Source organism: Trematomus bernacchii, unplaced genomic scaffold (genome assembly GCF_902827165.1).
Source record: "Trematomus bernacchii unplaced genomic scaffold, fTreBer1.1, whole genome shotgun sequence".
Classification (NCBI taxonomy): domain Eukaryota; kingdom Metazoa; phylum Chordata; class Actinopteri; order Perciformes; family Nototheniidae; genus Trematomus; species Trematomus bernacchii.
In genome coordinates, this window is record NW_022987582.1 from 14,452,927 (window position 1) to 14,479,969 (window position 27,043).

A 27,043-nucleotide genomic window follows, 5' to 3' on the forward strand; every position below is an offset into this window, starting at 1 on the left:
CTCATTGACTGTTGACTGTTTCCATACTTTGGAAAATGCATTCTAGGGGAAATGGCAGCTTCAAGTTTCCCTCAGTGCAGTGCATTGTGTCATTTTCTTCAGTTTGATTTCTTGGTATCACTGTTATGATAAGAGTTATAAATCATTTCCCACCTCATTCTTTCCTAGGTTATGCATGCTCAACTAATCTAAACACATTTAAGGAGACACTCTTCCATTGCCTAATCTGACACTTCACCATAACTCGTGTCAGACATATGTGATCTTTGGAAATGCAGGAGGGTGTCTCCCTGAACTGTCTCAGGACAAAGGACTTGAGTTATTTTCTGCCTCAGTGTAACATGAACCCAGGCCTGTAACTCTGCCCTACGCACATGTACAGGAGAACTGCTCCATGTGCAAGTTCAACTTATGCAACTTAAGCATCATATGGTTGATTGGTCTGCAGTTTCATGTTGCAGTGAAAAAAAAACAAGTTTGCCGTCCTGTGCTGGAAACCAACTTGCATTTCCTTTCCAGTTAAGAGTTCAAGCAAATTGTACCTGCAAAATAAGAGTTGAAGGTTTTCCTTCACTTCAAGGGGTCTCTTTTATGCTGTCGTCTTTATTATCAGTCTTCTCTCTGGGTTTTGTTTCATCATTTTTTGGAATTTATTTTCTTGGCTCGGTTAGTTTCTATATTAATACTTACAGCTGACAATATGTTAATGTGATGAGTTAAGAGCACCATCAACAAGCCTTGTTTGGATCTCACACAATACATTATTATAATGGGTCGAGATAGAGATGCAAGTTTTCAAATTAAGAGGGGTGTAATGACATTTTATGGAGGTTGAATGTACAAGTAGGTTTTTATTTGTGTGTATGTGTTATTGTGTGTACTTTGGTAAAGCTTGTATGTTTCTATTAGTGTATTTTTAAAATGGACACATTTCATAGCCACTTATTTTTGAGTACGTTACTTTTGAACCACGTGTGTTACCACTTATAATATAATCCATAAGAATTCAATCTGAATCTTTACTGAATATTTTGTACAAATTCAAACACAATCACTGTACAGTACACTCACTTTGCAACATCTGGTGATTTGGTGGGCTACAGGTTTTGAGAAGATGTGGTACAATTTGTTTTCCCATAAGCCCTCTAGTGTCTGTTTTGCCTACATGAAGATCTTTTGACTTGTCTTGAATGCTCTCTCTTGCGTTGCTGCATGTATAGCTGATACTTTGAATTGGTGCAGACCTTTTTTCCATTATCACATTTTTACAGAAGTATGGACACAAGCTTAGAAGTTTTATTTCTCATTTCATCTACTTCCTGTAAGGCCTCAGTTGGAGTTTTTTCTTCTTCTAAGTGTCTTCTTTTGGAGTCCATACTTCCCTTTTAATGTGAAATGTCTTCAATAATTCACGCAACAGCATGATTGATTTCCTTATATGAACGCCCATTGAATATCTGATAGTTAATGAATAGAGGCAGCATCCTCACAGGTAGACAATACCAACAGAGCACAGCAAATCACTTGAGTCAAAATACCATTCAGTGAGCTTCATTCATCTCTGCAGGGGGAGTGGTTATTAGAAAGATGAACACATACATTTACAACATGTCAAATAAAGTGAAACAAATATCGATAAACGTAGCATCACGCTAAAAACACATCGAACTAAAATGACACTAAGATCCTAATATTTGATTTTGATATATTAGCATTATCATAGCATTTTAACATTGATACAGTAAGTCCATGAGCACTTAAGGGGACAGTTCACTCCAAAATGAAAATAAATACATATTTTTCCTTTGACCTGTAGTGCTATTCATCTAGCTAGCTTGTTTTGTTGTGAGTACAAACAGTTTGAGGTATCAGCCATAAAGATGTCTGCCTTCTCTCTAATATAATGCAGCAAATGGCTCTCACCCTGAACAGCAGTGCCTCCTTCAGAATAAACTACAGACCTTGTTGTGACAAGATTCCTGCTGCAGTTATTTATTTGAACCGTATCACCTATCATAAAAAGGTTGACAGTTGCGTCTTCTGAAAAGAGACATTTTGGCCCTTTGAGCCCACAAGCCGAGTTCAATGTTGTTTCATTATATTAGAGAGAAGACAGACATCTCTTCAACTAATATCTCCAAAACTCATCAAAATAGTCCAGGTATATAAACAGCACTACCGATAAGAGAAAACAAATGTATTTTTCGATTTTGGGGGTCAACTGTCCCTTTAAGCTCTGTAAATTGCGCTGCCAAGCATGTGACCTGACATTATCTTAACAGGCAGAAACATACCACCTTTTCCCTGAAGGGTGAATACAGGAGAAGACTCAATAAATGATGACACCTATGCACTAACTTTATTTTCTAATTGGAGGAAGTGGTCTTCTCTGTGTTCTCCTTCCTGTTGGCCCTGAGCGTCTCTCAGCAGCTGTCTGTGCTCTGCCCCTGCAGGTCAAACTATGGTATGACAAAGTGGGCCATCAGCTAATTGTCACCATCCTGGGCGCCAAAGACCTGCCCCCCAGGGAAGACGGCCGCCCCAGGAACCCTTACGTCAAAATCTACTTCCTCCCCGATAGAAGGTAAGAGTAGAAACAGTTAGCGTTGTATACACCCCACTCATTTAATGTCACATTAGTTCACTCCACTCACCAAGACAGTGTACATTAGTACAAAGTGAGATTAAGGAAAATAGATTGTGTTCAGTGATATTGAAATGTTATGCGTCATTGTTTTTTTAACAATTAGCACAGGACTGTACTAAAGTTTTCTTTTATACATGACTTCAACTCAGAAATCATCAACAAATATTCTACATTTTCATTAAATTATTCAACAGATTAAAGTTGTACATATTTTTCCTTTTAAATCATAGATGTTTGGATCAAGGAAGTTGTAAATAGTGTAGTGTAGTCTAATCTTGAAAAGTAATACAAATATTCGGTGCAGCTCTACATTAGCATCATAAAAAGTTGTAGGGATTTAGTGGATGTGTCTTATTACGTTGTTGGACGTTCTGTGCAGCTTTGCACCTTGTTACGCAGTTCTTTCTTATGCACTGATGAAGAAAGCAGGAAGTGGACATTTTCTGGGAATTAGGACAGTCTTGTTGCCATCTCACTGCCATCATCAGCATGCCTGGGTGATGTGCTCTGTGCTGTGTCGTGTTTTTAATCTGTTGTATTCGTGGCTGTTCCCTATCATGGTTGTAAATAAAAACAGTTTGAATTATTGTTCCTCCAGCGACAAAAGCAAGAGGAGAACAAAAACGTTAAAGAAATCCTTAGAGCCCAAATGGAACCAGACCTTTATGTATTCGCCGGTGCACCGGCGGGAGTTTCGGGAGCGCATGCTGGAGATCACATTGTGGGACCAAGCCAGGGTGAGGGAGGAGGAGAGCGAGTTCCTGGGAGAGGTAAGAAAACCAAAGCCCAACCATTTGGGACACTCACTGACGCTCACTCAGCTAATCCTCAAGATTGGGGGCAAGCCATTCATGAAGCTCTTGTCCATTAAAAGGCTTTGGATGTCCAGACCTTGTCTGACACGGACAGTGAGCTTAGATATTTGACATAACTGTGTAAAAATGCTATGAATAACTAATCTTGGCTAACTGTAAGAGCTCTGTGATTACTTTGTGAGTTGCTATCATTTCATAATTGAGAAAATTATGTTCATATGCAACTATTTTGAGCGAAGACATGTTTTATTGTGACCTTAACCCCCCACAGATCCTTATTGAGCTGGAGACAGCACTTCTGGATGATGAGCCACACTGGTACAAGCTACAAACCCACGACGTGTCCTCCATGCCGCTCCCACGTGCCTCCCCCAACACACAGCGCAGGCAGCTCCACGGAGAGAGCCCCACACGACGGCTCCAGAGTACGTTGCCCCCTGTCAATCACACAGTATGTCACACACCTCTAAAGAAGTGTGTTTCAAAAGGCTAGTTAAACTTCACATTTAACAAACCCAACACCAAGTTAAATGAATAACTTGACTTTTACCAAAGAAAGTACATTATATTGTCTGTCTACACTTTCAAACAATTTTAACAATCTTGACAGCAGACATTGTTGTTGACACAAACTGGCATGCTCACGTAACAACAATTAATATCTTTAAATATAGTAGATTTAGGCTTGATCAACTTTCTAATCTCTAATAATAAGTCATTTGCAAATGTCCTGATTTAAAAGAATCCATTGTTTTTTTTAACTGCTGTAGTTGTTGTAAGCTTGTACAGCAGTTTATGCATATGTTGTCTTTATCATGCATGTCACATCAACCTTATTGCTTCTGCTTTCACAGACAAAGGCTCTTATTCATACAACTCAGGTAAAGGCCCCCTGCTCTCACAGGCAGTGCTGCTCTGTAGAGTATCTGAGTGTTTTTCTGTCCCTGACCCTGGTTCTCCTCCCCTTCTCTTCCACAAAGCGTGCATGTACAGGGAGTCCTGCAACCCAAAACCAAATCCTACCAAACCTGATGTTCTAAAAGCACAGGCTGCCAGTCCCAATAGACTTGATTTTCCTCTGTGATGCGCTTGTTTGTTTTGTTTTTCATTTTGTTGTTGGAACATTTCCCCTTTTAGGAAGAAAAAAACAATATTTTGGAGCCCTTTCTGCTTGGCTTGTGTTTGTGGATATTAACCCTCCTGTTGTCTTCGGGTCAAATCTGAACGATTTATACTTTCATCAATCATAACTTTTGTGTTTTACATTCGATTGCATTAAGGCTTTATGATATCCTTCACAGAAGACATTTGAACATATAAAATGGCTGATCACCACTTTCATTGAATTTTGGATGATTTAGTCAACTTTGTAACACCCATGGTGTTCCCGGTCAAAAATTACCGCCATAAAGAAATGGAATTAGTAACCATCCGGATCAGATCAAACACACACAAACACACACACACACACACACACACACACACACACACACACACACACACACACACACACACACACACACACACACACACACACACACACACACACACACACACACACACACACACACACACACACACACACATACTCTAGATGTGTTCCCCCCCCCTTATGTGCCCAATCCCCCCATGTCAATCACACCTGGCACTCACAAACACACACACACACACACAGAACAATTTGACACATGTCCCGCTCTTTTGTGCCCATCCCCCCACATGAATCACACCTGGCACACGCAATACTTGTTCAGTGTCTATTCTTTGTATATTTACTGCAGTTGTTCATGTATACCAGTAGTCTGATACAATATTTACAGTTTGAAAGGGTGTTAAATGAAATTTGGTGATGATGAATGGTTTTTGTGTTAATGTAATAGCAGTTAAAACAGAACCGGTCAAATTTGACCGCGAACACCAAAGTAAGGGGGGGGGGAAACAAAGACAATAGGAGAGTTAAATGTGAATATGTTGTTGAAATTGTCATGATATACATCGGATAACCGTTCAAAAACAGTGGCGGTATATTTATTTAGAGAAACAAACAAAAAGAGCGTTGTATTTCCTTGAGCCAAGCTCCAAAATATACCATTTGATGGCCCCTTTATGTGATCAGATGCTGGTTTACATTCGTTAGGCGACCGTACTGTATGACTGTAGTGTACTCAGAGCAGCTTCACTGTACTTCTTCTACTGGACACTTACAGCTTGCTTGCCCCCCCCCACCAGGATGATTTTCTGGGCGTTAGTGTAAGTGTGAGGTGAAAGAGCTGACAGCTGTAAAAAGTCTACAGCCAACTGATATGAGAGGTGGGGAGCGGCACTGCCAGAGTGCAGCACTTGTCATTTCTGATAAAGCACACTTGTCCAGTTGATTTAAGATGACTGAACATTGAAAGCGATGGGGGGCTTCAGGGAGGGGGTCGTACTTTAAAGAGAGGGGGTAGAGTATACGGTTTCTGGGGAAGATGAAGAAAGATCTGTAACGCCGCATCACTTCTCCCACCCCCATCTTCCAATGTCTTTTGAATGATGGAATGTGTCATTCAAAATGCCCCAGATTCAAAAAAGAGATCTGCTGTTTTTGTTGAGGTTGAGCAGTACAATGCAGACACATATTTGAACTCCAAAAGCTCTTGCTTGAACAGTTGTTGTTTTTGTTGGCTGTGGTGACGTGAGTTCATTAGGTGTAACCATTAAATCCAGGGAGGCATAATCCAAATAAACCCTGCTTCATAAATGACCACGGTACTAAAAAAGACTTTTCCCTCTTCTCCTGTTTTCTCCTTGTTTCTCTTTATTTCATAGGATCCCAAAGGATAAGTGACAGTGAGATCTCGGACTATGATTGTGAAGATGGTGTTGGAGTAATAACAGGTAATATATTAAAGTCAGAGTGCATGTGAATTAAAAAAATGATTTAAAATCTGAAACAAAATGCCAAAGAGCAAGTCTGGATAAGTAACAAAAGGGTTTTTATATTTAAATATGATTTTTCACCAGGGAATATTATCATTTCGTTTTTTATTTAAAAGTGGAAACCTTTTCCGAACTTTCTAAGTGGTGTTATTGTAATATTATAATTTGTATATACAACACGAAGATCAGTCTACTTGTTTTACATTGTTAGCAACATAGCTACAGCTAGCAGCCTGGCTACCATCACTGTCCAAATCAAGAAACATCTGGAAGAATCCCAGAGCTCTCAGTGCTATGATAAAACACCTGATATTATTCATAAGTAAAGTCATGCATGTTTTGATACATTCTGATTTAGCTTACTCTTAGATCTTTGGCTCCACTGACATCCAAACACTTTTTGTGGGCACACAATTATTGTTCGGCTACATGAAGATATTTACTGTTAGCTTTTATATATGGGGCTTTTATTTTGAAAGGGAGATTGCGAATCTGAGGCAGACAGAGTTAGATCCTGAAAGTGAAGTAACAAGCCGAACGCCCACGGTGTCATCATTCTACAGCCCTTACATGTAGTTCATAATGATGAGTTAAAGCTAAATGTTGTCCACCTTAGCCTTACCTCCTACATGCCACCATCTGTCAAATCCTTCCTAGGTCTAAACAGCTAACAATACTGTTATATATATATCATATACACCATATTAGCAGTGTGACATGCTGCAGCCATCAGCAGCAGCAGCAGCACAGAGGCAGCGCTGAGATCTAGTTCTGTTCTGCTGTTCTCACCGAGGCTCCAGCAGCACGCCCACGCTGCACATCAGAACAGCTCTGCTCCGCTGTAACCAGCTAGAGAGACAAGCAGAAAGATTATTAGAAAATAACTTTAATTTCCACACATAAGATATCAACCTTGAAGGAAATTATCCTGAGATAGGCGGCAACGCATAATGAAAAGTTAGAGGATCGCTTTTACGATGTTGGCAAGTCTGTTCTCTCTCAGTTATAACCAGACTTTTCTCCGTTTACCTGGTTTGTAGTGAAGCTGTTGGTAAACTGCAGGAAGGAGATAGCTGCGTTTGCTATTGATTTAGCATGTATTATTGTTTCACATCCCTATAAGCAGATGCAGGCCACAGAGAACTCTTTAACATTCTCATCAGCCCCTCACTGCCTCACCATGCCAGTCACCTTCATCCTCAGTGAAGGGAATACCCCTTTGCTCAGCTCCGGTGAAACCCTCCTCTCTAAACAGGCTCCAACACATCTCCGTTTACCCCGCAGTATTTGCAATAACTCTGCTGACTGTATTTCCTTTAAATGGGGTAGAATAACAGTTGTCGGTTGCGCTTTATATGTTTCTTATTATCTGGTACATACAGTACACATGAATGGATCATTCAATTTGACAAATGCAAAAAAGTCTACTCCCCAAGTGAAGGTCGTCATTTCCTTACCACTACCTCCACATTTTCCTACCTTTCCCTTCTTTTTTAACTTTTGATTTTTTCTTTAACTCATTTGAATGTGCTATGCACTCTATTGAATATCAATCAACTTGAAAAGTGCTAAGCATTGACCTTAACCGTGGCTGCTAGCCATGTCTGATTATCGGTTAATGAACTCTTTCAAGTTCAATGGACCAATCAGCCCTGCAGAGAAAATTCATTATAATGTTTCTGATTTTTAAAGGCTATTTTCATGTTTAATGCACAGTGTTAACAGTGGATAGGAATTACAACTTAATTGAAACGTAGTCTTTTTAATTTTCTAATATAGACTCAGCAAAATGAAAAGCAGTGCCTGTGCAGGTTAGCTTTTAGTGCACAAAGTTTAGTTGTTCCATTAAGAATCGGCATCATTAGCTGTTATCATGTTTCATTATCAAATGCTCCAGATTTGGCTTCATCACCTGCTCAAAGTGAAGAGAATTCATACGTTGTTAATTAGCAAAGACATTTATGACTGTTGTATTTGTCTTATAATCCACCACTGCAGTATTTTGTTGGCAGTACATGTATATTTATACAGAGCCTTCTGAAAAACCCTCCCCTCCTAATTGTGTCCTGCCTTCCTCTCTCCATTCTTCACAGACTACCGGTCTAATGGCCGAGACTTCCAGAGCTCCACGTTGTCTGTCCCTGATCAGGTGATGTCGTCGAACCACTGCTCCCACTCAGCTGACATTAACCGGGCGCGGTCGCGTTCTCCCAGCGTCCCCCCCCCCTCCAGGTAACTACACTCAGTCCACTACTTAGCTGCATTTCTCGGTGGACACTGTGTTTTGTTATTGTTTACAATTTGTATGTATTTTGTGATATTATTTATGGCAAATTCTTGATTTTAGTTTTTTTAAGTGTTTATGTAAGATGACCAAACATATATTATACGACATTTAGATGCTTCTATTATTTTATATAAACATTTTTATACAAAATGAATGCTTTCTTTATGAGAGATGTGTAATTTCTTCCACGAAGGATGACCAGATGAGTAAAAATCATTAACAAGGATTATTACTTAATTATTATTACTATTCATATTGGATTTAAGGTTTTTTCCGACTTGTATATACACTTTTTATATTTGTTCATATATTTTATTAACAAACACATTTTGAAAGAGGATCCATTCATTTCTATTCTTAGGGATCCTTAGGGGTAAGCCATTGTACTGCCTTCCAAATGCTATAACAACCCCTTGTAGTATGCAGTATTTCTTGATTAACCCAAAATGCCTCACGTAAACATGAGGAGATTTTCCACCTGGCCAATAGGGGGCAGTGTGTAAAGAACACGAGGGGTGATCCAGTCTACTTCTGTCACACAGCAGAAGTCTGGACCCCGCCTTTGACCTTAGGCCTTCTCAGTACAGCTCCTCCACTAGAGTGGACCACCACAGTGTGTCTGAAGATAACTACTCTCCTGACAGGTACACACACACTCCAGCTTACACTTGTGTGCAGTAGATGCATGTGCATACGCTGGCATGCATGGAACAAATGCTGACAGGCACAAGTGGGGGCTGATGAGTAAACATGCAGGGAGGTGTGTGTGCACGAAATACGCTCGATGCCATTTGCCTTAAACTCGCTGATATTGTATGTGGGTTCTTATATTCCTGCTTTTAAAGGGACACTTACCACAAAAATTACACATATTTTCCTCTTACCTGTAGTGCTATATATCAATCTAGATTGTTACGGTGTGGGTTGCAGATATCGACGCTAGAGATGTCTTCCTACTGTTTCTCCTTGTGGCGCCAAAAATACATTGAAACTCTTTTTCCTACTTTATCACAGAGCACAAGGTAGCGTGCATATACTCAAGCAAGAGGGGTGCTTCTGAGTCACCTGAGCTACAGTAGCTAACATTACAGCACCGCCAAGGAGGACGCCAGTTTGGTTAACCTCTCACTGTACCCAGACAAGCTGCTTGTCTTCAGTAGATGCACACTGCTTCCAACAAAGTCTGTGGATTATCTTGAGTTACCGGGTCATAAAATGTAGTTCCATTAAATTGGAGATAATGCAGACATCTGTATGGCGGATATCTCCAGCACTTGGCAACATACACCAAAACAATATTGATTCCCTGAAACGTAAAAGGGAAAATATATATTTTTGAGTTTTGTGTAAACTGTCCCTTTAATTAACAACTTTGTCCATTCCATTGAAACAAATTGACCACACTATGTTACCTGATACTGATGTGTGATTACCTTTACATTAATAGTTGCTTGATCTTCTCTTCATCATGTCGACAAACAGTAATACTCCAAACGTCCAAAAGAGAAATCATATCCTACAAACTCAGCAAATAGCTTGTACCAGACCAGTATACACTTCTTTATCAGAAAAGTTGCATCCCAGTTAAGACCTACATGAACCGCACACATGGTAAAGACTGCACTGCATAAGAATATTAATGAACAATAAGGTTGTTCCCTCATAGATTTAGGCTAAGGAAACATTTGGAGAGTGTCCTACAAATGCTGTACAACACTGTACATTATTTGCATGTATCTCGCTATGTTTATGGAAAGGTGGTCAAGGGGGAAGTGGTCAGTTATCCTCCATCAGCATTTTCTTTCTGTGAGGGTTGGAAAATCTAGCTCCAAGAGGCCAATCATAGCCTTGGCACTGCCAGGCCGCAGCTACTTTCCCCCCGTCCAATTAACTTTATTTGATATTTCTGAGGCTTGGCCTAAATCAGTGTCAGACGCAGAAAATGCACTTATCTAAATTGTCTGGGACAGTGCTCACTTGAGTGTATTTCAGCTGCTTTAATTAACAGCGTCCAGTTATTTATTGAAAACAGTAGAAAACGTCACAGGAAATGAGTCATGGAGAATTTGGAACTGCACCAGAACTCTGACAATACCGACAAATCTCCTCTGGAATCTGTATAGCTTTTCGTGAGGCAGCTATTTTATTAAAAAAGGTTTATTTTGTATTCCTGTATTATCCTACTTTTTGAAATGTTGTGTCTGTAAAAAGAAGATATGTAATGTTCCTGATGTTAAGTTCAGTCAGTAGAAGTGACACCAAGCAGGTTCAGGTGTCTCAGGACTTTCCTGTTCAGATCTCCTCCCTGAATGCTGCTGGTGTGTTCGCTGTACCGCTTTCATCTGTGTGTGTTGTAACGCTGAGGATGACATCTTCTCACCATTCAATTTCTCAGCCTCTCTAATCTTACATGCCGGTTTTCCCCTCTTTCAAACTGTGACATCAACCCTTCCTACAAGCTTTCTTAGTCTCTTTCTATCTCTCTTCCCTCGGTCTCCTCACCTCTCAGTCTGTCTACCTATGATTCTGTCTATCTTGAATCCTTTCTCTCTCTCTGTCTCTCTTTATTCCTCCCTCCTTCCCTCCTCCTCCGCTTCTTCCTCGGCGCCATCTCAGATCCATCTCTGTCTTCTCTCCTCCTTCCATGTGGTTGCAGCCATTTTCTCACCCTACCTCGAACGAGACATACTCAGCCTATTGATGATCCTCAAAAGGAACCCAGGTAGACTTTACCTGAGCATGCATGAAGCCTTATTTCTGCACCTTTCCACCCCAACACCCTCTCAACACCCACCTGCATTGAACATATGGCACTGACAGGATGGCATGTTTTCTATGCACTTTTAGATCCTTACTTTAATAGTGACACTAAGCCTAACTACCCAACTTGTTCGTACTCCCAACTTAATAGTGACATAAAAGTGACTCTTACTTAGTGTCCCTTTGTGTCTGATACCAATTGAAATGCATTGGTTGCATTTTTAGACAATCAGAACAACAGAGGTGGTATGAAGAGTGTGCAATTCTGCTTAGATCTGAGATCAAACAACGATGGATGTTAAACACAAGCACAGATATTCAGCCAGGAAACTGTTTGACTAGATTTGACCATACTTGTTACCTTACATACATAACCAGTGGTGTGTACGTAGTTAATGTAACAAACATACTTCTGTAACAAATGTGGTTATTTGAACCCAAACCATGATCTCTATTAAGCCTAACCATGAAGTTGTGTTGCTTAACCTAATCAAGTTAATCTAAAAACCTACATTGGAAGTTTATTTTTCGAATCAAATGCTAGAGGGGTACCTACAGTAAAGGCCCATAGTTACAAAGTTGGGAGTGAGTATGTATTGAACTAAGTTAACGAGGTTAGCATTGCACAATATGTTTTTGGATGCATTAAAGAGGCTACTTCACATGGCCATTGTCAGTGCCATCAGTGTTATGTTGGGTTAAGCATTTTGAAGATCAACTATGTACATAATGTGTATTACTTTGAGAAATTGATTGACCATACACTTAATCCATCCAGTGTAAGCATTGCTTATTTTCTCTTTTCATCAACTCAGTCATACACATTCCTTTCATTTTCTCAAAATGTGTCACGTGTGATTCCTAGATGAGCAAATAGAGTGACAATGGCAATTCTGAAAATGAATAAGTGATCTATGGTTTGAAGTTTTGTCCAGCAGAGGTTGTTCATTCACAGTATAGATGTGTAGGTTAGCTTTCAGTTGATCAATACCGTGGATCTGTGGGATAAGTGATAGTTCAGATAGAGACCAAATGGAAAAGGCTGTCATGGGAATACCTTATACCTACAGTCTATAGGGGACTACACAAGCTGTTGTCCAAGGTTTCTTCCTTTGCAGGTTATTGTTTTTATTTTATTTCCCCTTTTTTCCGGAGAAAAAATCCATGCTGACCAGTTGTGATATTTTTCCGCCAGCCGCAACCATCGCGTGTACCCTATCTGCCGAGAGGAAGCAGTCAGGTTACTGCGTTCCACTAGGATGGCCCGCGCCCATTCAGAGGGCGCCTATTCCTCGGACTATGACTACGAGAGGTATTGACATGCACGGCTGCTGCATCTGTGCATCCGCCATGTTGTGGTCTCCTCAAATTGTCCCCCGTCCGTCTTTAATTTATCTGTGATCGTACTTGTGATGACGGAAAATGATATCCTGTCTGATATCGGTTTTGTGAAAGTGTCATCACAGCTCTGACGTTGTGTAGATGTCAAATAATAATACACAACTGCCTCTGGATGCTGAGGCTGAGCTATGTCTGTTGTCGAGGCCAGCTCTATGTATACTGGTTGTTAGGGCTGGCCAGCACATGACTGTGTCTTTGTTGATGTCCTTGTTTATCTTTGGTGTCATGTACATTATACCAACAGCAGAATGTTGCTCAGTGGTGTGTGTGAATTTTAGTGTTGTCCTTTTGTTTACATGCTGTTGGTTGCTGCTTGTTGCTCGCCATACAATGGCATCTATGATGCATTGCTCTGGGCTGCACAGTAGCTTTGTAAAGTCTCCGTTTGGCCTTTGGCTTCTTGTGTCTGGCCAAAATGGGCTGCCAGGCAGTTTTAAGCACCCATAGAAAGGCCTGCTGACACCCATCCATCCCCAGGACCCACGCCAGCGTCCTGATGCACCAATAACAAGAAAGAACTCACATCACCCCCTGTCCAGAGAAACACTGTAAATGACTCCACTTTTCTCTGTCTTCAATCTTTCACCCTCTGCCATCTGGCTTTCAGTCAGGAATACTGTGACGTTTGTGCCATTTCTCCCCCCCTCCAGGAGGGAAAAAGTGATGAGTCCTCAGAAACCAGCCCGAGAGCCTGACTGACTTTATTAAAGTGTCACAAAGTTTCCCTGAGGCCCAGCTTGGCTCGAGTACAGGCTCAGCCTACAGCCTAGATAGCCATTAACAAGAGCCCTCCCTCTTCCTTTCTCTCCCCCTCTCTGCATTTGTTCTGAAACGACGAGATAGTAGCTCGCTTCCCAGTTATCCACGGAGGAATAGAGTAGATTTCCCTCCTTTCTTCATACAGATACTGTTTGCTCCTGTCTGCACCCACGCAGAGTAAAAGCAACACTGAGAAAAGAAATGAGGGCAGAATAAAGTTACAAAAGGAAAAGAAACAGAGAGCATTAGTGGAGTCTGAGCCTGTTGGCAAGTGTCTTAGTTTAGGTGATATCCCTCCAGAACATGAGAAAATGTTTTTCATGGTTCTGTTGTTTAAGTGCATGGCCCCGGAGTGTACCTTGAGTGGGACACAGCCCGCCGCTCACACATATTCAAACAGCAGCTTTTTTAAGTACACACAAATAATGTTTTGAATCCAGTGCTACCCCGAAGCGCAGTATGTGAATGTCATGGTTATATTCATCAAATTCCACCCAATGAGAAGCTTGATTACTGCATCTACTACCATCACTGCAAATACATGAGTGTTAAAGCTTCCTAAGGTCACTGATGGAAGAGCCTTTGTTTTGCTTTGAGACAAAAAGGACATCTCCTCTACTGGACAATTTTTCATACTGCAAAGGCTACAGGCACTACAAGACTGTGACATGGTAGAATTCAAAATTCATATAGTTAAAAGGAATCAGAACCAAACGTTTTATCTCACAATATCAGACATCATTATTTAGGAAAAATATGTTAGTGTCTGTTAGCCTTTCAGCTACCACCTGTTTGTAGAAGGCTATGCTATGCTTTAGAATACATATAGTCAAACCGTTTTTTTTTTTAACATTACAATTACAGATACACAGACGTGCATGATCTTAACCTCCAAAGTTGAATATTTCCTTTTTTGTATTATTTATTTTATTTGAGAAGTGTATTGTGGTTCTATGAAAATGTTCTTTCATCTTATTTTCTCTCTGTTAAGGTTCAACAATATCCATGTACACTATCAATGATTTTGACTTGTTGGGAAACCTCACCTGCTTTTCCCCTCCAGCTCTAAGGATTAACAGCCTTCATCCTCCCTGTGCCAAAAATACCAGTTATAACTAGCCAAATGTAATGTCCAGATACAACTCACTATTCCTCACATTTCACTCTACCTTAAACAAATCCACACTCACCCACCACGTAGAGACAGCACAAGCTCCTGCACCACCTTACACTGTATTCACCACACACGATCAACTTTGCTGTTTTCTGTTCACTAAGATTTGCCAATTCACTTAAACCACCAAAATCTGTATTTGTACCTGTTTTAGTAAACTTTCTGCAAACAATATGCAAACACTATGGACATTAAGGAAGACCAGTTAACAAAACTAGCTGGAGGCTTTACTAACATGATTCAAAAATTATATCAATCCGAAATCTGCTCATGGATGCTTTGTTAGTCCATGAGAGTGAAAATCAAGTCAACTGTAGATGCATTTAAAAACAGTGCAATCACAGTGAAATGCAAATGTATCCATAACTGAAGCATACATGATGTTAATTAGGCTAGGTAAATAATGGGATCTGTAGCAAAGGGGTTAAAACAAGCAAAGTAACAGGTTTGTTACTCTAACACATACAGAAGTTTTGAGGATGGAGCAAATGTCTTTGCTTCCGAACCCTGCCAAACATACGGTCCCGGCCCTGCTGGGGCCCCCACTGAGTGCCTGCCTATCTCTCAATAACCTCTGTAGGAACCACGGAGCCATGGATAGACACGAGTATCACAGCAGGTCCCGCTCTGCAGACCAGCGGCCCTCTATAGAGCGCCCCACGTCCCGCTCGCGCTCCACTGAACGCCCCCACGACTCTTCGCTCATGAGGTCCATGCCGTCCCTGCCATCTGGGAGGTCCGCCCCCCCCTCACCTGCCTTGACGAGGTGTGACCCAGATCGGAGACGCTAACCATCTTAGCACATTAGCAGACTGGAGTTTTAGTCCTACAATCATTTCCCTGAGGCACAGCCACTCTGGAGGGAGAGATAATTTAAACATTAGCTTAAAATATTGTATAGTAGGTCAAAAACACATGGTTACATTATTAGACTAATGAATAACCATAGACTAGGTGAATATGCAATACATACAATACATCATTTTTTTCCTATGTTAGTTAGGTAGGGCCATCCGTAAGAGATTGTTAAGGGGTATTTACATTTCAAATTGCAAAAGAACAAAAACATGGCCGTTTCAGATTTAGCTTGAATGTTAAAAATTGAATATCTCAAAAAGGATAACATCCGTAGGGTATGAACTACAGGTGGGTGATTACACCAAGTTGGCCAAGGGAAATGAACATTTTATATTGAATAAAGGAATGAAGCAGTGCTGAGACTTTAATATCTTTCTAAGTTAAAGGGATGTGGAGTTGGGGAACATACTGTAAATACACTCCAAGTTAGTTAACCTCGCTACTAGTACAGCTACCTATCTTATCCAGATATCATCACAAAAGGGTATTTAGAAAAGCTTGTTAGCCTGCTTAGACATCTGTCTACAGTCACATCTTAAAGTAGTCATTCTCTTGTATTCGTATGCACTGACACTTGTTTTTTCTTGTTAATATACAATCCTGGCTAACAATTTGGTTAACAGCAAAACAATCTCTGGTTTTCTCAATCCAACACTGAGTTTAAATAAATCAAAATAATTATTTCTGCCCCCAGAGCAGCTTCACCTCTTCTAAATGTTTGCATCACTAGAACCATTTTAGAACTCCATTAGTAAGACCCTGTCCCATGAGCCCCCTCCCCCAGCCTGACTAACTTTACTCCCACTGCATCATTACTTCCACCCTCCCAATACCCTGCTTACCCCCCCCACCTCACCTCACCTCACCCCACCCACCTCCCCCCTCACGACCACCCCTCCACCCTTTCTAGCCACTTTCTGTTTTGTCCCCTGAAAGCACCGGTGCTGTATTTTCTTTACACATGTTCCAGGCACGACTATCCTGACACCGTAGACGGCGTGCTGTTTTTTTTTATTTGGTGCACACTGCTCATACGCTTGCGTGAGTATAGCAGTGATGGGCCAACATTATATTTTGATTTCATTACTAACATCAACCGATGCCGTTTGATCCTGTGATGGCATTCTGTTTCTGTTCTTCTTTTTGTTTTGAGTTGAAAGCCTTTTGGGGACAGTCTGAACGCATGGTCGCACTGGTCTGCTGTTGCTGCATTGAACTGTTTTCTCCTTGCAGCTTGATGACTCCACTGCACATGCGATTCAAACCTGGCATCTTTCTTTTTTTTTTGATTGCAGCTCAGTTACCTACTGTTGATGTATCCCTCCACTCCCATGCCATGTGCCAAACATCATTGCTGTGTGCATTGGTTTTATATTTAGAGATCCAGGACCCTCTGTAGATTTAAAGTCATCTTTACAACTGTAAATGTTAATGTAAAACAATGCCAAAACTATTTTCATGGAGCTTTACACCCACTATTAGTTATTTAAATTAAATTACGATCTTACTACTTTGTAATAATTGCTTTTACTGATTATCTCCAGTTAAAGGTGGGGTAGGTAAGTTTGAGAAACCGGCTTGAGATACACTTTTTGTTATATTCCATGGAATGCTCTTAACATCCCGATAGCAATGAATATCTTAAGTGCTTTGACAAAAAATCCATAAAAAAATGTCATCTGTGGAAGCCGTAGTACTGTAAAAAGCACGACCAATCATTTTAGCCGGCCCGGCTAAAATAACTGGATGGCCTACCTGCCTGTCAGCCTTCCATCTGTGCACAAACTTATCTCGTGCCCTCATTGGTCATGTGCGCGTTCGTGTGTGTTGGAGGAGGGGCTCTGTAAGGAAGTGGCAGATTTTCTCCGGTTGTGTATTTTCAAATTCTAGCGCACTCGAGCTGGTTTCTCAAACTTACCTACCCTACCTTCAGGCGTCAAAATGACATACATAAAAACAAGTAAATATAATATTACATATACATATTAGGCTTTATGCTAAATGAAATAACTGCTTCTAATCAGTCTCCCATCATACTACTTTGATCACTTTTTTGTTTACTCCTTTACTTAGTCTCAAACTGTGATGTGTGCGACGCGGCTAGGCCCTGCATCCACCATCCGCCATCAGAACTTGTCTTAATGCCTTTGTCTCACCCCATTGTCCACCACTGTTTGTCATGTAGGGCGCATCCTCGTAGTGGATCAGTCCAGACCAGTCCCAACAGCACCCCCATGTCCAGTAGAAGAGGACGGCAACTCCCACAGCTCCCACCCACGGGGAAAGAGAGAAGTAAGTCACCTGGTTTTATTTCTTTCTGGATCACAGTGTTACTGTCGGTGAAGAAACGTACAGACAGGTCTATTAGTGCGATGGTGTGTCTCTGGTTAGTGCCTCATTATGATATAGATTGACACTTTTTCATTGGGTGGCCCAACTGATTGGGATTGAGGAGCAGTTTTGGTTTGCTGAAAGAGGAAAGATGTTGGTTTGCTGTTGGAATCTTTCATTATAGGCTATAGATCATATGTGATATGCAAGGATCTCTACTTACCATCCATAACATCTCTACTCGGTTCCTTTTCCATTTCTCTCTCAGAAGATGGAGACGAAGGAACAGAGCCTTGTGAAGGTCTGTACCTGAATGTACGGGTTTAGTCTTTCAGTGTGGGCGTCCTGCTCCAGATGCACCTTACTCTGAAGGCCAAAACCCTGTCTGCAACGGTGGGAGGCAGTTTACTGAGCACTCCCTCTGCTGCAGCTGTGTTATGTGCTGTGTTATGTCCTGTGCCGTTGTGTTGTTCCATCCTGTAGGCCTGTCTAGATTTGCTTCCCTGGTTCCTTGTTTTGAGTGTATTTGTCTGGGAGTCATTGATTTATTTTAATTATCTGGACTGCTGAGATACTCTACCAACGCTCATAAAATGATTTTCTGTCTCTATCTACTAAACGTACGGCTTTAAACTGTGATTACGGTTTCTGACATCTTGAAAGTGACATTTGAAGTCTTATTTGTTCCTCAGCACTCCTTTAACAAACGTTACATGTTGTAGCTTCTTGTGACATGAAACCGTGTGTGTTTGAATCAGTCGTAGAGAAAAACAAAGGGCTTTGCAGGGGATTTGAGGGAATGCCTGGGTCAAAAATAGAGAGAGGAGAAAAAAGCGTCTGCAGTTCTGGAGAACTTGTCAATGCACTCGCAGAACTCTTTCATCATTGTCAGAGTCCATGAGGGCTTCCCTGTCTCTTCTGTACAGCGGCCAACAAGCCTGTCTCTCTCTTTCTCCATCCTCCTGACTCTCAGTCCCGCCTCTTTTCTGTATCTCTGCCATCTTTTTCATCACTCTGAAGCTCTCTCTGTCTGGACCTCTCTGTCGCTTCTTTGTGTCTCCTTTTCTTCTTCACTCTTGCCCCAATTTCCTTTTTTCTCTTTGTCAGGGACTTTATCCCTACGCTCTCCTTTCCTTCTTTGTGTTTGTATCTCTTTCCCTCTCTCTGCTGTAGCTCTGAGGACAGTGACAGTGTGTGGGCAGTGGGGGGAGGTATTGATCTGACCTTGTGCTGTAGCTCCCACAGAGCCGTATGGCACTCAGCTTATGTAATGCTAATGTCTGGTGTGTGTGTGTGTGTGTGTGTGTGTGTGTGTGTGTGTGTGTGTGTGTGTGTGTGTGTGTGTGTGTGTGTGTGTGTGTGTGTGTGTGTGTGTGTGTGTGTGTGTGTGTGTGTGTGTGTGTGTGTGTGTGTGTGTGTGTGTGTGTGTGTGTGTGTGTGTGTGTGTGTGTGTGTGTGTGTGAACTGGATCCGGGTTATTGCTGCTCACAGAGAAGGGCTGTACTGTTGATAGACCTGGTATTGTTTTGCCTTGTTGCTGTGCTTCAGAGTTTTTTCGTACCTCATACACATACCTAACTGTCTTGTTTGATATCTGTTCCTTTGTGGCAACTCCAAAGACGGAGCAGGGGAGGAGTGTGTGGCACCTCAACCCCAAAACGGTGGCCCAGGTGTGTTTAAACAGCCTTTAAACCAATGTGTTTTTCTTATTATTTAAAAAAAAAAATGTGATGCTGTTTATTCGGAATGGATATGTTATAAGCTTAAGATATTTGAAGAGTTAGGAGCTTGTTTTGTTTCTGGATGAGAGTAAGGTACAGCATGTGTTGAAGCGCAGTACATTCATCCACAAGCTTGAATGAACGGCCCGACTGTTGGCAGGAGCTGGAGTTCCCCACAGTTTCCACTTCCTACTTTCCCATCTGTTTATGTGGCGCGCTCCTGTCCTCTGACTGTGTGGCACGGCTGTATTACTCAACACTGCCTGACTGAGTGGATGCTAAAAACAAAGTGGTTTCTAAAAAGCCACATTTCCAAGTTGAAGTGAGTGATACTCTGCAGGCTAAATGCTGCTAAAGGAAGGTTTTGGGGTTGCATACAAAAATGGCACCGTGCCATTAACCACACCTTGTACTACATTAATAACAAAAAAGCTCATACCATGTTTGTGTAATAGGCTATTCGCTATTACATCTTTTTTTGGACAATTTGGAATACCGTCAAGAGTAATTTATTCCCAAGAATTCACATCATCTTAAGGGCAGATATAAGTACCAACAACAAAAGCACTTTTGTTTCTCATTCATGGCTTAAACCAAAAATGATCCCAGACTGAAACGTGAAAGATAAGTTGATAACCAAATCATGATGACAGGCCTAAGTGAGTACGTTTTCTGTGTGTTTCTTGTGCTTGAGCACATACAGTATAAGATGCCATATTAATGTGACTTACGGCACCAGTGTAGGGTTTCAAAGTGCCACCATTTCACGAGCCTCCATCTGTCCCTCCACTAGCAGCAGACTGTGAGGAAAAACCCCAGGGCCCGCCAGTAAACGGGAGGAAAGGCAAGTCCTCTGAACAGTGTGACGGCGTGACTTTGCTGTGTCGGCTTTCTCGATCAACAATCACAACAATTCATGTGTGACATTCACTAGCATCTGTGATTCTCCACTTCTCTTGGTGGCTCTTCCTTCTTGTTTGCTAAAGCACATTTATGTAGTCAAACTTCCCTTTTATCCATTTCTACTACTATATCTCCTGAGTGTGGTTAGTTGCTTCTGAGCTGATTTGCTGTGATGATGAGGAGTTGTATGCAGTTGAATCTGATGTTAACGTGTACAGAGTGCTGTCGCTGTGATCTCTGCGGCTCTGTCCCGCTCCGGCTCCACTCCGGCCATAATCTGCCCTTAACTTTGATAGATATTCATTCTGCTCAACTCCACCTCGCAAAGGAAGGGCTCTCTGTGACATCACCAATTATTTTGATTAATTTGATTATTGGACACTGTACAATACTGCCTTAAGCAGTTTCAGTCATTCATAACTTGTGCAATTATTTAATTAATTACTACACTTGTGAATTAATGGCAGTTTTTCCAGAATTCTGTGCATTTCCCTTTAAGCTATGGAGGTATTGCAGGGTCTAATTTAGAACCTCATAGACTGTTACCTCCGCTGGCCAGCAGATGGAGCAAAACTCATTATCTTTGACGAGGAGCTGTCCATGATTTCAGTGCTTAACTGGCAAAGAGGTTTTTTTCTGTTACCAATTCTTACATAGCCCTCTGTTGTAACTATAAAATATCCTTTAAAAGGTTTTATGTTCATTTTACCGTATGTTTTTTTTTGTCCATGATTCTACAAACCTATGATAATCCAAGATCCATTAGGTTCCTGTAGCGTTCAATCCAATGTGTGTGTGTGTGTGTGTATCTGAATGTGTGTGCGTGTCTTGCTGTAGAAGTGACATGGGAGGACCAGCAGCGGGGGCTGAATGGCTGTCTGTCCGATGGAGGGACACAGCCACACCCCTCCCTCACTGACCCAGGTTGGTTAGTTGGTCGTGGTGTGAACTCTTGACACTTTGAAAGACATATTTCACTTTGATGGAGTATTTTCTCACAATTGATCACATGAGTCCATGAATCGTAACAGCTTTCTTCAATGTCCCTAAAAACGTCTTGAGAGTTGCTTTAAATGGAATGTTAATTAAGAGGGAGATTTTTCATGTGAACAGTGTTTACTGTGGAGCAATGAAAGATCATCAGTTTTCCCTTCATTCAGTAATTCATTCATGGACTCAAAGACATTTCTGAACAATATTCTACCAAAGTCATGTGTCATTGAAGAGTTTTTCTGCGCTGTCCTTCACGGTTTGTGTGGACTCTTATCAGCAGCCTCACTAAAGCCGACCTGGACCATGAACAGTAGAAGCTGGATGTTAAAATGATGGCCCAGCAGAATGATGCTGAATATGAGGTTGCCCAGGTCAGCCTCTGAGTGATGTCCTTCTGTTTTCCTGTCTTTGTGTGGATTTGCAGTGCAGCATGGAGCTGATGTTTCTGTAGACACACATTTGTGAAAAGCACAGCATATTTCCGTAGTCTTGAAACAGTGGTCATACTTAATTAATAAAGTACATTTTGATAAGATGGCATGTGTTGCTAAGGTAATGACACTAGTGGTTCCTTGAGGTGCTGTGTTTGTTAGTTCATGTGCTTTCATGGAAACACATCTTCACGTCCCTCTGAATTCAGCCTTCTTTATGTTCACCTGTCATGTCAAAATGCCCGCAAGTTCTGCGGTGGCTCTAGGTAATACTTATTTTAAACATAACTTACATAAGTTATTACATGGTAAACAAAGCCAGATTGTGTCTGCAACCATTTTTTCCTATATCTGTTTTGTTACAGTGTAACAGCTTTGACCTTCCAAAAAATGTTTACTGAGAAATTTGGCTTTTAAATAAAGGCGCTCCGACATGGCCGTAAAGCCTTTTCCTCCTACTGACTGATACCATGAACATTCAGCTAGCGTTGTCCTTAGTCTTTCTGCCTTTTATTCTCTCAGCTCTTCCCTTCTCCTCTGTGTTTTTCTGTCTCTTATTAAAATCCGGTAACACTTTATATTAAGGTACACAAATTCACCATCAATAGTTGTTAATTACCATGCATATTAGCAGTATATTGGCTCTTTATTAGTCATTATAAAACACTTATTACATTACATTTAGCTGACGCTTTTATCCAAAGCGATTCACAATAAGTGCATTCGACCAAGAAGATACAAACGTATTAATGCCTTATTCTACATGACCGTATTCTACAAGTAATAGGCCATTAGTTGAGAGTTTTTCCTCAATAACCCTCTGATTAGTGCTTATTTATTGCAAGTAAGGACACTGTTGTACATGAGTTTTGGTCTTAATATGCTCTGCTCAATATGGGCCTAATAAGGCAGCAGTACCACAAGAATAGTAATTATTCCATAATAACACTTAACAAATATGATTTATTCTTATGTAACAAGACATGAAACTATAAGTGTTAATTGTGTCTAAATAACAACAAATTAGGTATTTCTATCTAAGAATATGTTTTGGGGTATTGACAGTTCAGCTAATATCAAGGTGATATTGACCTGTATGTTTCATATTTGCACATTTATATTTTTGTAAAATTTGTACTGAAGGTTAGACAGGAAACCGGGTACAGGAAGTAGGAGAAAGTGAACTGAATAGACGCAAAACGGCGATCAGGAACATCCTCCACCCAGACCTCTGCTTACTGCCGTCCTACAGACTTGTGTCTTAGTTTCAGAATATGATTTTGCATGTGTCCTTTCTTTTAATAGATATTTAACGATTATAGCTTGAGTCTGTCTGATTCCCCAAACAGCTGCTTCTATATACTTGCTGCACATACAATACAAATAAACAACTCCATAAACACACTTTTGCTGATATTTGTTTTACTGCTGGTGATGTTAAATAACATGATAGATTTCCTCTGTCTCAATGATGAAAGTTATAATAATAGAAGACATGAAGCTGCAGAGAGAGGATGGATATATTCTTACCTCTACTTTGTGATAAGATGAAAATACAAAATTAAATTAAAATAGTAATTGTTAAACACATTGTTTATTTCATTTACTGAGGTTTTAACCATTATTTACAACATGTGTACATAAGCAGTGGAATAATAGGATATCTCTAGGTCATTCAACTGTCTTAAGTTCAGTTTAATTTTATTAATACAAAAAATAGGTCATAGAAAATGTTTAATTGTGTATTTCAGCAGAGCAGGGGGTCACGGTGCTGCTGGACCTGGAGGCATGCTGACCTGGTGTCAGTGGGACATCATCTGGGCTGGTTTAGGGGAAGAAGGAGAATATAAACTGTTATAATCACAGCTATTAAGATTAGAACACTAATATTGTTAAGAATCAATCTATACAACATGCTTTTGTTCATTTAAAAAAACATTGTTTTATTAGTACAGAAAAATGAAGACTTATTTTAAAGGTCCCATGACATGGCCATTTCTACTGATCATATTTCCATTGTTGAGGTCTACTAAAATACATTTATATTGTGCAATTTTCCAAACTCACATTGGTTTCTCATACAGCATCTCTGTATAGTATGTGTATTCACTCTCTGTCCTAAACGGCTTGTTGGAGCTCCTGCCCCCCCTCCCTGTGAGCTCAGTGGCCGTCTGCGAGACAGCGAGACACAGCGAAACCCAGCCCGAAACACACACACACCCGCAGCCTGGCTGGGAGTTTGTGTGTGTGCCCAGGCTGAGTTCCGCGGTGTCTCGCTGTCTCGCCGACCCCACACCAGTGAGCCAGGTCACACTGTCCCGCTCCTCGCAGCAGCAAGCCTCGCAACGTCCCGCCGAGTGTATGTGTGAGGAAGTCTGCGGATTGGTCCAAACGTAACGGCTCCGCGGACGTAACGTAACGGCTCCGCAGATTGGTCCAAATTACGTTACGTCACTATACCCAAAATACGTCACTATACCCAAGAAGAAAACAATGGAAAAAGAGAAATCTCCAATGAGGCGTTCTGGGGCAGCATGTCTTTTCTGTGTTAGAGTTTTACTCGCTACAGGGTGTACTTTGAGGGTTTGTGACTCTGCAGACCGTTTACATGCATTAAAACCTTTATAACACACAAGGGGACGGGTAATAACCAGAAAAGCATGACATGGGACCTTTAACACTTATAGTTTCATGTCTTGTTACAGAAGAATAGATCATATTTGTTAAGTGTTATTATGGGAGAATTACTATTCTTGTGGTACTACTGCCTTATTAGGCCTGTGGGGGAAACCTCTGAAGCAATTGGAAACAGAATTCAGAGAGACACGAGGAGAGGAGCTTTGATGGCAAACACTGGTGGTTTATTTGGAGTTACGGCCGGAGAATTGACAAGACAGGGGGGTGTGTCACGAGTTGACACAGCGGTTGCCAAACCAATTCTGAAGAACTCTTCTGCAGCTCGATGTTTTAACTAGTTCGGAGTGTAATACTCAACATTCTTTATCAGTGAGACTAAACAATTATGGACCCTGAATCTAACTAGAGCTCTCGCCCATAGAAAAGAATGTGTGCCAGGGAACCTACGTCCCTGAACAGTAAACTACCTCATGGCGGCTTGTGCTCTGTCATAGACTGGCAACAACAATGCGCCCAAGCTGCCCCCCCTTAACAACTAGTTGATGGTGAATGTGTGTACCTTAATATAAAGTGTTACCTAAAATCCTTGGTTCTCTTCTGTTTTCTTTTTCTTCCTCTTGGCATATTTTCTCAACCTATAAGTATCTTGGTCTCAGAATGATTGTCTTTTCCAGCTTGTTGCTTAGCATTTGCTGGTAGCCATGGTAGCCTTGTGTTATTTGCAAAAGTTCAACCCGAGGATCATTTCTATTTAATCGTTTTCTACTCATGGAAAAATGTTATGGACTTCTACTTTTTATTGTTCCTATATTGATAACCATTTGTAATTGTTTGACTCCTAATACTTTGTGATTCAGAGGCCATTGCAGTAGATATCAGATGTTATTACCATGCAGTATTAATCCACAGACCACAGGAGTCTTGTTCACACTGACTCACTCCCATCTCCTTCTCAATACATCACTCTCTCTCCTGATGACCTACATGATGCTGCTGAAGTATCATTTTGATCTTGATTATCATTTGACTCTCTAATGAGATGATGTTAGCGTCCACAAAGAGATGAAAGCTGCAGATGCAGATGTCTCTCATTGTCTTTTTATTCATGTGACACTTCATTATTCACCCTAATGGAGTACTAATTGAGCTAAATGCAAATTCCGTGTGAGGGGGTATGAAAATGAGGTCTGATCAGAGTGGGACTTTTTTGTAGCTGTCACTGTTCGTCCTGTAAGGTTCAGACCCCTGGACTGGGATTGCTGTGTCGCCTAAAGTGAATGATAATCATTTCTGGATATCACAAGAAAAAGACTGAATGTGTTTGCAAGAAAACCACAGTCATCAACTACAATGGACATTATCACAGATATTGTTTAATCTTACATTATTCCCATATTCTGTCTGGTTCTGCTCTTTGGACAATATGTCTCCTTATTATTTTATTTAGTTTATATAATCATACTCCTTAGCTCTATGCAGCTGGGGTCATCTTGGTCTAGGGTTGCCATGGTTTCACTGTTCTTAGAAATCAAGAGGTGGTTTCATTTCATTTTGAAGATGGGCCTGCTTAGAGAAATACAGTATGGGCCTGCTTAGAGAAATATATCAGGAAATATGGTGTTAGTTGTTTTCTGTGAATGCGGAGCTTACATGTCACTAGCAACAAATGTGTGTATCTGACAACCCTAAAATGGGTCGTAAATGATGCTTTATTGGACATACTTCCGTTTAAAAAAAATGGAATGACCTGTTTGAGTTCATTTGCCTTACTTTTTCATATCCTGCAATGTCACTGATTCGCACAATGCCATGTCGGTGCTGGAACGATATGCAGTTACAGACGCTGCTGATTAGGAACTCAAACCCACCGTTTGAGGTCATGTGACGCCATAAGGGGTTCTAAACACAGGAGAACAACATAAAGAGAACATGGTATGAAAAGGGAAACAGTCCTCAGGGTCCCAGCATGCTGAGCAGAAGGATGGAAGGACATGAATATGATGAGAGTGTGGAGTGTGATTGTGTGTTTGTGAAAGTGCACTCAGGTTACACTGGTACTTTTATCAATGTTCACATTTGATGGAAACACCTTGTTAGGTAGTCGGCTCTCTCTTTTGTGCGCTCGCTGCTCTGTGCTTCAGTTTGTGTGTTTTATTTTTCCTTTCCTTTATTTTCGTTATTTTTCCAGGCTATCTCCTCACAGTTGCCCCATGCAGGTTCAAGTGACATCCACTTCTCCTCTTACCCTCCTTTCCTCCCCCCTTCTCCCCGCCTATATCCTCAGAGGTCTCCAGCTTCTATCTGGGCGGATACATTAACATCTCTTTACTGTTTCAGCTCTTCTTCCCTTCAAAGCACAGAAACCTCACCTTCCCAACCTCCCCCCACTCTGATCTCTAATAACCAA

At 41.0% G+C, this 27,043-nt stretch overlaps 1 protein-coding gene across 1 annotated transcript in view; it reads left to right on the top strand.

Annotated features, from left to right (window-relative positions):
• LOC117480590 (regulating synaptic membrane exocytosis protein 4-like) overlaps positions 1-27,043 on the top strand; it is a 102,734-nt gene that overhangs the window by 41,108 nt on the left and 34,583 nt on the right. The window contains exons 9-18 of the mRNA XM_034127953.1: positions 2,454-2,584; positions 3,246-3,417; positions 3,734-3,887; positions 4,317-4,343; positions 6,271-6,339; positions 8,475-8,613; positions 9,211-9,312; positions 15,343-15,528; positions 17,806-17,912; positions 18,220-18,252. Of these exons, the coding sequence (XP_033983844.1) occupies positions 2,454-2,584; positions 3,246-3,417; positions 3,734-3,887; positions 4,317-4,343; positions 6,271-6,339; positions 8,475-8,613; positions 9,211-9,312; positions 15,343-15,528; positions 17,806-17,912; positions 18,220-18,252 (1,120 nt within the window). The remainder of the gene's footprint in view (positions 1-2,453; positions 2,585-3,245; positions 3,418-3,733; positions 3,888-4,316; positions 4,344-6,270; positions 6,340-8,474; positions 8,614-9,210; positions 9,313-15,342; positions 15,529-17,805; positions 17,913-18,219; positions 18,253-27,043) is intronic.